The sequence below is a fragment of the Athene cunicularia genome, assembly GCF_003259725.1.
Source record: "Athene cunicularia isolate RWA chromosome 5 unlocalized genomic scaffold, athCun1 chr5_part1, whole genome shotgun sequence".
Lineage (NCBI taxonomy): Eukaryota > Metazoa > Chordata > Aves > Strigiformes > Strigidae > Athene > Athene cunicularia.
The window spans coordinates 44,621,011-44,634,292 of NW_020799101.1; the positions used below are offsets into that span (position 1 = coordinate 44,621,011).

Sequence of the window (13,282 nt, forward strand, 5' to 3'; positions counted from 1 at the left end):
TTGTCTGGCATGGCCACTGGCCACAAGGAAGAGAGGAGGATGGAGCCACCCGGCTCCCCATGCCATGGCACCGCTCCTTTGACACAGCACAGTCACGCTCAGGGCACGGCAGCACGAGGTCTCCTGAAGTCCCAAGAGCAGCCACCCGGGGCTGACAGTGGGGGGACCTTCCCCCCAAAAAGCGCTCCTTTCGCCCATGCCTCTAAGCCTCACCCACCCTCTCTTTGGCCATGGCTCCGCCGGGTGCCCGGGGGGGAGCAGCCAGACGCTGTTCACCAGGGGATGGGGCAGAACGGGCCCTCCAGGCTTCAGTTCTCCCTGCTGCGAGGAGAAGGGCTTGTCTCAGGCCCACGGGGTCCCAGGGCACAGCTCTTGCCCCATCTCAACATGGGGAAAATTTGGCTCTGGGAGGGCCCTTTCTGCTGCTTTCAATCTGTGAATAAACTCAGCTGTGAGCCCGTTTCCTTCAGACTCTACAGACCCACCAGCATGAGCACAAGGGAAGAGCTCAAGGCCCTGTACTGAGGTGCTGGGTGAATGGGAAAGTGCCATCCCTTCATGTCAAGGCAGAGCTGAGAAGGTGCCCAGCAGCTGTCAACAACCCGCCAAGACCCACAGTGCCTCTGGCCTTTCCATCAGTTGGCTGGGAGCATCAGCTCGGTTCAGATGGAGCGTGGCTGTTTTCCATCTCACAAAGAAATGGATAATGCAGGTGCTGTTGCAAGCTTATCCATTCCTCTCACTTGTAGGAGAAAAATTCCTTCTCTCCCCAAGCACTCAAAGCCAGAATCTCCAGATGTTGGCAGAGTTCAGACTGTTGAGAGCCTAAAGCCAGTTTCAGTAACATCCTGGCTGTATGGGTTTACATCAGAAATCGCTCCTAGCCTGAACATTGCCAAAGAGCTAAAAAATCTATAAACTCCCAATAGTGGCAGGGCCCAGATTAGAAATGTGCATTCTTCTCTTGAAGCTGCACTTTCCTACTGGCATTACAGGAGTTGTTTAAAACACATGGAAAAATTTCTCTCCAGGAGATGTGGCTACAGCACCTAGGTTAACACGTTCCTTCTCTGTTGGAGAATACAACTTTGAGGCAGGGCAAAGTTCGGGCAGTTTTAATGAAAAACAATTTTTTCTTCCTGTAAACTAAACAGATTTGTCTTTTTTCTTCCTCTTTTTTAAAAGCAGGTTATTAACCTTTAAGCAGATGGATGTACAATGATCTTCTCATTGGCAGGGAAGGTAACAGCCACGCAAGGTGCATCTACTTATGGCCAGCTGGAGCCCACATGTAAAGGTGTTGCATTTAATCTGAGACAAACAAGTGTTTATTATTTGTGAAAGGATCTTCCACTTTCTCTTGCTTTTCAGTTCGTAACTTACTCACAGGGCAAAGACAGATGCTCCGAGTTAGCAATCTGCTCCCTTTGCTGTAGCCTTGCTGAATTCCTGGATCTCATTTTACGGTCCTTTCTGCTTCGAACCTTTTCGTCTGCCTCCTAGTATGAAGCGTGGCAAAGGGGGCATTGTTCCACCAGCCCTCTGTCGCAGGCATCCAGCACTAACTGTGCCTAGCACCCGGCTGAGACCTGGCCCTCCCTTTGACAGAAAGGTTTTGTAAAAGAAGGACCAGTAAGTTTTCAAGCAGCCAGACCACCAGGTGAGAAATGGTGTTTTTCTTGAGTGTAGGGCTACACAGACATGCAGCAGTGAACATAAAGCATTCGGCCTGAAAACCTCAGATATTTTTCCAAGGCTTATCTACTGGATAAGCACGAGGTGTTCACACTGGGCAGGTAGATATCCCCACCCCAAGTGGCACTTTTCAGTCAGTCCCAAGCTCTGGCTTTTAGTTTTACAAGTTCCCACCGCAGCACAGAATGGGGGCCAGGAGTATAAGAGATGAGCTTCATCCTTAAAAGCACAGGGTGTAGCAGCAACCACGTCTCACCTTATGTGGGTCTGGATATATCAAGTTCTTCACACCTTAGTTGGCTTTGTTGGTCCAGCTTTCACCTTTTTCAAGTTCCCTGCCAACTAAAATTTAGGTTAAAAATCCAGTAGATGTGCCTTAATAATTAAGCTGGCATTTTCTTTTTCTCACAACTCTGTAGAAATAGTCACAACATGGATTGTTTCTCTTTATAGACACCTGAATCCTCCCCTTGCCCACCTTATCTGTTGTCTTCCCCCCTGCATACAGCCTCGTACTGAGCACTGATTCAAGTTCACAGACCTAATGAAATCATGACCAGGTTGCATTGATCTCAGTCCACAATCACTGCAGAGTTGTCAGGCTTGTCTGGTGCGGGAGAACTTCCTATTCATGCTAGCAAACAGGCATTCAGAATGAGTAAAGGAAATTTGAAGGAGAATTACTGGATCCTTTTCCAGACAAATGAAGACAGCAAACAGGCAGCCTTGCAGGGAGAACCTCTGAGCTGCACTGTTTCCAGTCGGAAACCTCCCTGCGTGCTGCTAGCTCCATGCCACTCCACTTAATTACCTCAATTGTCGCTGTTATCCTTTAATGGGAAACATAACTCGCTTTCAAAGCAACCACAAGAAGCTGCAGACAGGGGAATCCTGAAGATCAGCAGAGGTGGGACTGCATTACAGCCACTTCCATCAGGCTGAAATTACACAGAGTGCACCAGGAATGTCACTAAATGGCTTCAAGCCAGGGCAGGCTGAAGCATGCTGACACTTAAAGTCAAGGCTAACGGTCCTCTACCTTGGTGCTGAGCTACTCCAAACTCCAAACAACAGTTCAGACAAAAGTGTGGCCATTCTGCTAAAACACACACTTGTGATGCTGGTGTTCAGACCCGGTTTAACCCACACAACCCCTAAAGCCTTGCGTGTACGACAGCTTCTCTCCATTTCCTTATTTGCAGCTACAGGCAAGGAGCTGATCTTACCCAAGCAAGAAGACTGTGAAGCTCAATTTTTTGTGCTCAGATACAGCAGTTACAGGCATCATAAAAAGAATTTAAACCACCCTACATGCACTCCTAACAGCATCAGATACAACTGAAAGATCCATGACTCAAAAGTAAAGCAAAAGTGTTCCAGCTGATTTTTCTGCTAAGCAAATGCCATCTCTGTCTACATACCAATGTCAGCAAGAGGTCTGAAGTGACTACTTGCTCATGGGATAACTTTCAGATCCTACTGAAAGATGCAAAGAATACTGTGTTCAGTTTTCTGGCACTTTTGGACAGAAATTATGTCTTCCAGCCTAAAAACTAAAGAGAAAAGGCAATCTAGGCAGAACACTTGCCTAGGATTTGCTCTGCTCCTCTCAACTCTTCAGGATCTGACTGAAGTTAGCAATTGGATGCTCACTTTCTAGCATATATTTAATCCAATACAACCTTGCAGAATTATTTTTTTTCTTGCTTTAAGTACATGGATGAGACTACCCACAATTCCAAGAACTACTTGTAGTTTACATTTCAGTTTACAAAAGAACACGCTTTGCAACAGTCCTAGTAAAAATTTAATCATGCAAGCCTTTAAGAACAACGATGAAAAAACTCATACTCACTCCGTCTGATCTCTGGCTAGAGCATTTCAAGTCCATTTTCTCATCAGCACCATCAATTTAGTTTTTCTTTCCTGTACTGCAGCCCTGTTACAAGAGCAGCTTCCATGTGAAAGGGCTGGACGTAAGATTTATGCAGCACTGATTAACCATTCTGAGATCCTTCCTGATCAAAAGATGCTCTACCCGTGAGAAGTACCCAGAGTACCAGAGACACATTATGGAGAGCATCCATGCCAAATCTTGAAGGCATTTTTAACATTAAAATTGCCCACCTAAATCTGTTTTTCATGTGTCTCAGTATAGTATTTTTCCAGAGTGCTCATCACTCACCAGTACAGCCTAAAAGCAAAATGAGTCAGAAGTACTGAGCATCTCTTAAATCCCACCTCACAATTATTTTGATATCTGTGTCTCCAAGGCCCTTGAGTTTAAAAGGCTCTTGAATTGATAATTAATAGGGATAAACTAGCTGCTGCAGTAAAGCATATTTGAACCGGAGCAGCGGAAGCACTATGGATGGCAAGAGGATCAAGAGCAGGAGCTGGAGATGGCAGGAGAGAGGAAATTCAGAACATCAGGGCTCGAATTGGCATGTCCTGTAATGAGATAGCGGAGCTGCAAGGAAGGAAAGAGTCAAGATGCTGCAGGGTGAGTTGGTGATGCTAAAAATGTATCCCTAAGACTCACCATGACTGGCCGGGCAAGCACTGTGGCACACCACAGCTCCTGGCACACACAAGGAGCGAGGTGCACCACGTGCAGCCACTGCCCTTCTGCAGCAGAACCTGTGGCGCTTCTGCAAACAAAGAGCTGCCACCACGCTGGATTCCACAAGCTCCATGACTCAGCCGAAGCTCGTTTCTCAAAAGCACAGGTCTTCAATATTTGCTGTCTCTCTTCACAAAAAGAGAAAAGATCTGTTCCCTATTTCTCCAAGATAAATGCTATTGTCAAATCTTGGCAGAAAATTAGAGTAACAACTACTCTCCCCAAAAAGGTGACTGGGATGAATTCGTGCAGAACAAACTTCTACTTCAAAGACAACCATCCAACTCCAGTTATGAGAAAGACAAAATATCAACAGATCTTTCTTAGGTACACTGTGGATATTCAAGTTTAACACAGATTTATGTAGTAAACCAGCCTGTCACTGCAATTCTCCCTTCTAAATACATCCATGTTTCCTTGTGCTGCGCCAGAAGTGAAATACAACAAACAGTCCTTGGATTTACTTTTTAATATTCCAACATTAACCTCTTTTTAATAACATATATACAATGAAAGGTTAAAAACTATCTTAATTTAAAGACAGACACAAGCCCGTTCCAAATCAGACACACAGGTACATCTTACCTTTACAGATTTTGCATCAAGAACATCCCAATTATAAACTTAAGAGAAGTAGGCCTTTTTTCTTTTTTTTTAATTTTTTTTTTCCAGTCAATTGCCCGATTTTCTCCATGGCACAAACCAGAGACAAATTACTACCTAAAAGAGATGGCCCTATAAAAGCAACTGTAAAATGCCAAAGGACAAAACACGACTGACAGGGGTCACTGGGCATTCTGTGGAAGGGGAATCCACCCGGATGCTTCAGGATGCAGGCACAAGGACCTGTTGCCTTTTTACTGACCCGAGACTATAAAATCAGTTTAGGAGGGTTGGTTAGACTGTCCCCACCTAAAAACATTCCACCGACTATTTCAAATCCTCTGTGTCTTTTAAGACTCTGTGCAAAGCGTGCATTTTTTACTGGCTTACTGAGAAAGAACGAAGAAATCACAGCAGCTTCACAACTCTGTAAGGAAGATGTTATAACTCAGTTAAACTGCTGCAGCCTGCAAAAGCTGAGATCAGCCAAAACTGAAGAGACTACCACACTGTCACAGCTACTCTTTCTTTTAAAGCAAACTTCTCAAGGGAAACATGCTGGCCTCTCCCAATGCTCAAGTACCAGGACATAAATCAACAGGAAGATTCAGAAAGAAAAGTTCCCATGAGTGAACCTGAGTGGCTGCAAAGGAGAAATAGCGAGTGACAAACCTTCCTCTATCTTGTGATACCCACTGTGCAGACAGCAGTTGTTGTCACTGCAACAGCTATCCTCCTAGTTCCCCAACGCCCCCTCCCACAGCAACACAGGAATGAAACAAAGACTGCAGCGAAAAACATTTACTAGTAATTAAATGTTCCCAGAGAATCAGACGATACAGTTTACAGGCACATCCCAGGGGATTTATGAAGTGAAGCATCCCCTCAGAGCTATTGTTCCAATATGATTTTCATTCACAGCACATCCACTGCATTGGGCAATAAGATAAGTCTTAGTGGGGGTGAGACAAATAGGAGCAGATGTTTCCTGTTTCGAGCCTGACTTTCATTTGGTTTCTGTCATTGCTGCGTATCCAGCTTAGGAGAGGGGGTGAACCGTGATGCCTAACACTTGTCCTATTGTTTGGGGTCTGGCAAAATCTGAGGAATAAGGTTGCTTGCAGTGTAACAGAAAAACAGCCCATCAAGTAGGATGTCTCCGTAACTGGCAGCAATGGAAGTTTCAAAAGACAGTGAAATCATCTGGTAACAAACATTTTATCAGTGGAGCTGGAAAAGAGATTCCTTTCTCTGCACAACTTGGGATCATCTTTAATATCAAAGGACAAGAGTAACAGTCCAGGCAATTTTATTTCTAATTTTGTTGCATTTAGTTTTCTCATTCAGGTTAATTTCAGTATTGAGAAATAATTCCGATGCTCATAAGAAATGTAAAGCTTCTCCAAAAGCCTTCCTAAGCTGTATGTTTCAGTGGCAGCCTGTGGCAATGGGTTCCTTAAATTACAAGCAAAGACCCAACAGTTTTTCCAACAATGGTACTTTACAGGAGTTTGTACGTGTGCATTAATAGGGTCTCGTACATACAAATATCCCTGCACATTAAAGCGGTTAATTGGGAAATTTCTGTATATTTAAGTTTTACAAATCATTACTATAACACACTGCTTGCTAATAAAGATTCAGTTGTGAAAAACTTACTTCACATAGTTGTTGTTCCCAAACACGGCTACGATGTAACACTGCAACCTGACCGCTGCTTTGATAAGTGAAAATAAAAAAAATAGTAAGACAGAAAGATACATATTTTTCTGTATAGTACAACTAGTTTTGACAGTCACAGTCTCTTGCACGGATGCAGCAGAAAACCTGAGATTTATGCAGCAAGAAGAGGTGCAGCAATTGGAGTTCTGTCCTACAGGTCTCTGCTTTGAAGGAGACCATCCTCCCAGCTGCTGTGTGTCTCAATTTGCAGCAGAATAATTTAAGTAACATAAAATGCTTTGCCCTTTAAACCATCTCACAACACAGATTTTTTTTTGTTGCTGATGATGTAAAAAAATAAACATTTGTCTCACCATTCAGAAGAAAATGTTTGTTACACAGTTACTTAAGCCAAAAATTAAGCTCAAAAGACAGAGGCTCACCAACCACACAGGCAGTAAGTAAGCTCCTCCCAAAAGAGAGCAGCTATACACTGCAGACGGTTGCTTTGAATGGATGGATGCTTACAAACCAGAGAGCTGCAGCACATTTGATAGAAGAGGTCAGACCACAGAGAGGGAGATTCTGTTTAATTCTTCCAGGTGTGTAGCCTTCTGTGGAGACAGGCATGTGTGTGACATTTCTGGGAGGACTCGTGAATAGATTCAATCCTCTGTGAGCAACAGAGCAGGAGTTGTTCAGCTTTCCGTTACATCTTTGTGCAATGTAAAGGGAAGACAACATACCAGAATACAACATTAATTCCCATCTCCCTCAGATGTAACCCACTCTCTACCAATTTTTCTTCAGGGCCTTGTATTCCTCATAGCACCTTTTCAGTTGTCGTTTTCATCACTCAGGGTTGTCTCACAGCTGCCTTTACAAGCTGCCGATATTGGGAAAGCTCTTCAGTTTCTCAGGAAAGTCATCTTTGTACAGGACAGGGTCAGCACGGTGCTCCACCACTTTTAGAGGCATGGTCCCAAAGACAGAGGCAAACTTATTGATGCATTCCGATCTGGTGAAAGGGAAAGCAGTGTAATTAAGAACCCCAACAACTGGGCTGGCTACCAGCTCCCACACCAACATAACTGGTAGAAGAAACCTTCCCTCTTGCTCTTGGAAGTATTTCAGCCGTGCTGGCTACTAATAAATAAAAAGAGAGCCTCACTGCAGAGAGAACTGAAAAGAAGCTGGTGTTCTTTGATTTATCCATTTAATCACAGAGACGAGCAAGGGGATGCTGGCAGCAGCACATGTGCACATGGAGGTCAAAGCTTCCCTTCTCCCTCCCCCTAGAATTCCAGTCATTCTTAAAGCAATGTACATGCTGTAAACCAGAACAGATTAACTGCCAACATGTCTCTTAAAGGGCCACTGTTGGGTCAATTTGGCTCATAACAAAGGTTTTGCAAAAAACAAGCCTTTGTGAAAATGGAGTTCTTAAAAAAAAAAAAAAAAAAAGACTGGGGTTTTTCAGGCTTCTTCAGAAGCTCTATCTTCTCCCACAAAAATAAACATGCCTCAGCGTATAGGCACCACTGATTATACCATAACTTAAAAGTGAAGCTGAATTAAAACTATAAAATGAAACCAACTAGTTTATTTTCCTTGTCTAAATAAAGAGATATTGAATGGTAAGGTATCACATTAGCACAAAAAAGACTGGACCACTGATGACTCTTTCAGTTTTAATAATCTCAGGTGTCAGTAATGCTGTGAAAGGGAAGAGCTATGTGCTTCAAAAAACAAGCAAACAGATGTTTAACCTTACATCGCTCCTTTAACTCTTTCACTGAAAAGCACGGTACCTGTGGAAGCAAGGCAGGGAAAACTTGGCTCATCTCACCTCAGCCAGCACTCAGCTAAGGCCAGCTGTGTACTTTATACAGCAGCTTCTAAGAACTTCAGACACCAAGAGTCATGACAACAGTCCCCAGCATGTAACAGAGACAGCTACAAGAAAACAGGTCACGTTTCTTTTGCCATTCAAAAGGGAAAACAAAAAAGAAACGAGTACTTTGACCGGCTATAAAGGCTGACGTGCTGCAGGCGGTCCCAGAGCAGGTCTCTCACTCTCCAACCACTGCACCCTCTCCCGACCCCTTCAAAGGGTTAGGGGGTCACTATGGCTCCAGGATAATTTTCCTCAACAGACCCGGTCAATCACACCAACTGAGTGTGACAGTTTTGTGATGGGGACTGCTCAACACTGCCCCAAAACACTCTTTTGAAGTAGATGGGACAGCAAGACTGGTTTTCAAAATTAATTTCTCAGCCTCTGAGCCATCCCATGGCTCCCTCCTTAACTAGAGTAAACGACTGGAAAACACAAAGCCCAGGTTGTTAAAGTGCTACATCTTTACGCAGCTGTTTCAAGCTATAGCGGTCATATTTCAGGCCATTTTCTGGCCTGAGAAAAGTGTCAGAGAACTACTTCATATGGGGTGATGCTTGAATAAAATATTTATGCAGGTAAACGGCAGATATTTCACTTTCTGCTACCTTCTCATCCCTTCATACTACCTCCTACCTCCAGATTCAAAGCTTTGGACTAGGAAACAAATGTAAAGGAATTTAGAGTGTAAGAGGAAACCGTGTGCAGTGGGAAGCAACCTCTAGACCTGGCACAAGCACCATTTGCTCCAGGGTAGCACAAATCCGAAACAGCAAAGGAGTCATCAGCCAGGACTGAAGTAAAGAGACCCAAGTAGCTGTACAGTGCCTGCAGTAAGAAGGTGAGAAATCGGGAGGGTGAGCTTTGGGCCCTAGGCACAGAAAGGCTACAGTAACACCAAGAGCAGGAACCAAGCATTTTCTCCAGGAACAATAAGCAGTTTCTGTTGCCTCCATGAGATGCCCAACATGAGATACCTTAAATGTATCTAATTTTCAGATAAAGTCAGACTTCCAAATCATCTGTTACTTCTGAGAAAGGTGGCTAATTGTAATCCAAGTTGAATGTATTGGAGAAACCTCGTGGCAGGAAAACCACAAACTTCACAAGCGAGGAGGTAGATGCAATGGGAGATGTGCATGTGAGAAGTTTGCACAGCTGCTGGCCCTCACTGGTTTCTGGGATACAAGAATACTTCCAGTCTACTGGGTCAAATCCTGCCTCTGCCAGTGATGACTGAAGGACATTGTAATGTAACAGCTGCTTGGTGGCCGGTGTGAAATGAATTAGTTATCTCAGCCTGCTGCTGGGTAGGCAGGTGTCCACATCAGATCAGCCATTGTCACAAGCAGAACTAAGTGGCACCCTCAGAGCAAAAGACAAAACTAAATGGATAATGGAGACAAAATTGACCTCTTCTATCCAGAGGTTATACTCCCAAATTAAAGATGAGGTTGTATGAGAAAATATCAAGATGGAATCCTTCTGCAGCCAAATTTATTCTGGTGACAAGACCAATTCAAGCATACCAGTACACTATCTTTAACCACCAAGAAACCACTTCATAGTTAAAGAAATGAAAAAATGAAAAATGAAATAATCAGTTACATTCTAATCACTCTGGCTGAATGAGAAAAGTTAGTCCTCAGGAAATATCAAATTCAAAGATCAGAAACAGGCTTTTTTAGATGAAAGAAATGTCATACACAAGTCACAAAATGTGTTCGAAGGAAAGTCACCTCTTTCCAAAAATGTCATCTCCTGCACTGAACTAAATCACTTGAATTCCAAAGCCTTTGCCGCTTTCAGACAATATAAACCAGAAAGGATATCCAGAACATTAAACGTTCAAAGCTAGGTAGCCGTGAGACTGTAACGTGTCACCTTAATATGGAGGGAAGGTATTTTTCTTGGCTGTGTCGACGGTTTTGCAGATTTGTACTAACAGAAGCATGTTTGCTTCCAAGAATTATTCTTCATTTTCCTTGCTGTGCCAACAACATGCGGTTGTGCTCAACACGGAATTAAGATTGTGTGAACTCAGAAACTGAGATCCCTGTTGCCCCTGGCAGACTGGGTGAACTTCAGGTCTGTTAAGGTCTCTTAATCAGTTTCCTCTCCCTTATAAACCTAGTATTTTTTGGCAGGGTGACTCTGCACCTGCAGCCTTTGGCCAACTGTTACCTGGTCAGTTTGTCTCTAAAGGGAATGGCTTCTTATTTTGACTCTAACAAATACTTACATGTCCTAAATAAGACACTGCTGTTAATGTTGCTGCAGAAGCAGCTCAGTCCTTTGTTGTATTTACTGTACAGGCAGTTGCCCTCTAGGCTGCATTTTATGGAGTTCTCCATTTTTGAGAGCCAGATGCAAAGATGCTAAAGGCAGAAAACTTGTTGCTACTTAAACAGCACCTGTAAATACAGGGATTATGAGATCTTCCTACAGCTTCTTCCGTGACCTGATATAAAGGCTAACCTAGGGCAAGAAGGGGATTCTTGGTGCAAAGCTTTCTTTAGTTAATGTATTTTAATGATGGAGCTCGATAACCCTGGGGACTGAAGTCTTTTATTTATCTCAGAGAGATTACACAGCAGGAAGAATGGCAGTGTTGGCTTTCCCATGATTTGCTATAAATATCCTTCAGTATTGGTCAAAAAAATCTCTTAATAAGAGACAGAGCACAACTGTACCATCTTTCCTTTGTCTCTGCTGAAAGTGCCAAAAGGCTCAAGAGAACTGGTTAGTTACATGTCCCTCCTGGACAGATCTCCGCAACTGACTTCTCAAGACTTCCACGCTTACAAAACAATCATCAGGCAGTTGCTGGGCACCTCTCTGCTATTTCTGAACCAGAAACCTAACACCAAATGTTGTGCATGCCCATAACAACCCTGATAACCTGTTTGTTTCACAAACAGTAGGCTGATCCCTGGATATCTGGGCAAGTAATTAGCTCACACTACCTGCTCACTATTTCTGAATGCTAAAAACCAAGAAGTCTGGCACATCAGGAAGCTGCAGGTAAAGCTGATAATGGCTCTTTTCCTGATACCCAAGGCATTGTTCTCAGTACTCAACACTGTGAAGTTATCTGTACAGAAAGTTTTATAGTAAGATTCCTTGATGTATGCACTTTTTCCACTGAACTTCTCTCCTGACCCTGAAAACACCCAGTGTGTGTGTATACATACAAATATAGATAGATAGATAGATAGATAGATAGATAGATAGATAGATAGATAGATAGATACACACACACATATATATAGGAGCAATAAGAGCCTTGTTTACTGCTATGTTACGAAAATTTGCTCCAGGAGTTGCTATCATTTATTATCCACTTAAAATTTATAGCTATCTTAGAAGATTTCAAAAAAAGAAACCCTTTCAGATTTTCAAATAACTCCCTTATATTGAAGGTAGATAATAACAACACAGGGAAAGAAGGTATCAGGTGTAGCATGCAGTTTCAGTATGATATTAATGAACTTCAGAACGAAGACTACACCCAAAGTGTATATTCCCCTAGATTTTCTCCTTCACTCAGACTCTACCCCACCATGTACTCCTTTGGCTGGGCATATAAAAGTATGTGCATTTGCAGTCAATCTAACATTTCCCACAACCTAGTTATCTCCACTGTTGGAAACTACAGAGAAGAAAAGCAACAATTTAAACATGTTCTCAATAAACTGTCAATGAGATTTTACTCTGAGGATTCAAGAATTGGTATAGACATGGAAACATGACCTTTGCCCTACGTCATAATGCACTTTGGAGCAAAAAGCACTTTTTTATCTTCTGTTTTTACAGTGTTTACATTAATGAGAACCTAGTTCATGACTGAAATTCCTATGTGCTGTTGTAATGCTACTAGTATGATCATAGGGGAGCTCCACTGGCTTCAGGTAGTCCATCCTGTAAGCCAGTGCAGAATTACTAGACACAGGACAACCTCTTGTGCTTGCCCTTCAGCTAATATTTAAGATCTACAAAGCTTCCAGCCCCTTTCTTAAGAAGTTTTCTGCAGAGTACTTTTTACCATCTTAATGGGGTACATTTCTGCCTTACATACATACTCCATTTTTTTAATCAAGCCTTATACATCCAGTCTAAACACTTTGTCACTAACCTTGGTGATCATGCTCTTCAACACCTGGCATGATCCTTAGTTAATAATCAATCAGCCAAGCTAGACATGTGTTTGTGTGTGTTGTATAATGTGTATTTACACACTGGGCACACTTACGCACTCTTCTTGTGAATAAGCCCCCAACCTGCTAATCAGTTTTGCATTAGTCCACCGCATATATTACAATACATAAATTTACATTGCTAAAGGCCAGTAAATGGAAACAACACTTTAAGTTGCCTGAGTACTATGGAGAAGAACAGAAAAAAAGCTCACTATTAAGATGATAATTGGTAAGATAGCCATTTTATGTCTTAGTGTAAATCTGAAATGGCCTATTTTAAATGCAGGTCAGATTTTTTAAATTTTTGCACCTCTTCTGGTAGTCTCTTCCAGCACTATGGCTACCCCTGCTTGCCTACCCCATCAATTCTATGGCTGCAAATTATTTTTCCCAAAGTTTGCAGGAGAGATGCAACAGTCCAAGAAGTCTAAGGTGTAATGCCTTTGTCAGTCCTAGATCTCAGGTTAATTCCACCTAATAACTAGTATGTACATTTATTGTCAGATGGTCCTTTTCAAACCCGAGTGTTGAACAACTTTGTGAAAGTGATGAAGCTTTTCCTTAATTTTACACATTCAGAAGCCAAGGCAGAGGGAAGTGTAG

The 13,282-nt window shown here is 42.7% G+C and overlaps 1 protein-coding gene across 1 annotated transcript in view; it reads right to left on the reverse strand.

Moving 5' to 3' along the window:
- Nucleotides 1-4,970: 4,970 nt before the first annotated feature.
- The window catches only part of EXT2 (exostosin glycosyltransferase 2), an 80,954-nt gene continuing 72,642 nt past the window's right edge, over nt 4,971-13,282 (reverse strand). The window contains exon 13 of the mRNA XM_026849613.1: nt 4,971-7,601. Within this exon, the coding sequence (XP_026705414.1) occupies nt 7,463-7,601 (139 nt within the window). The 3' untranslated portion in view covers nt 4,971-7,462. The remainder of the gene's footprint in view (nt 7,602-13,282) is intronic.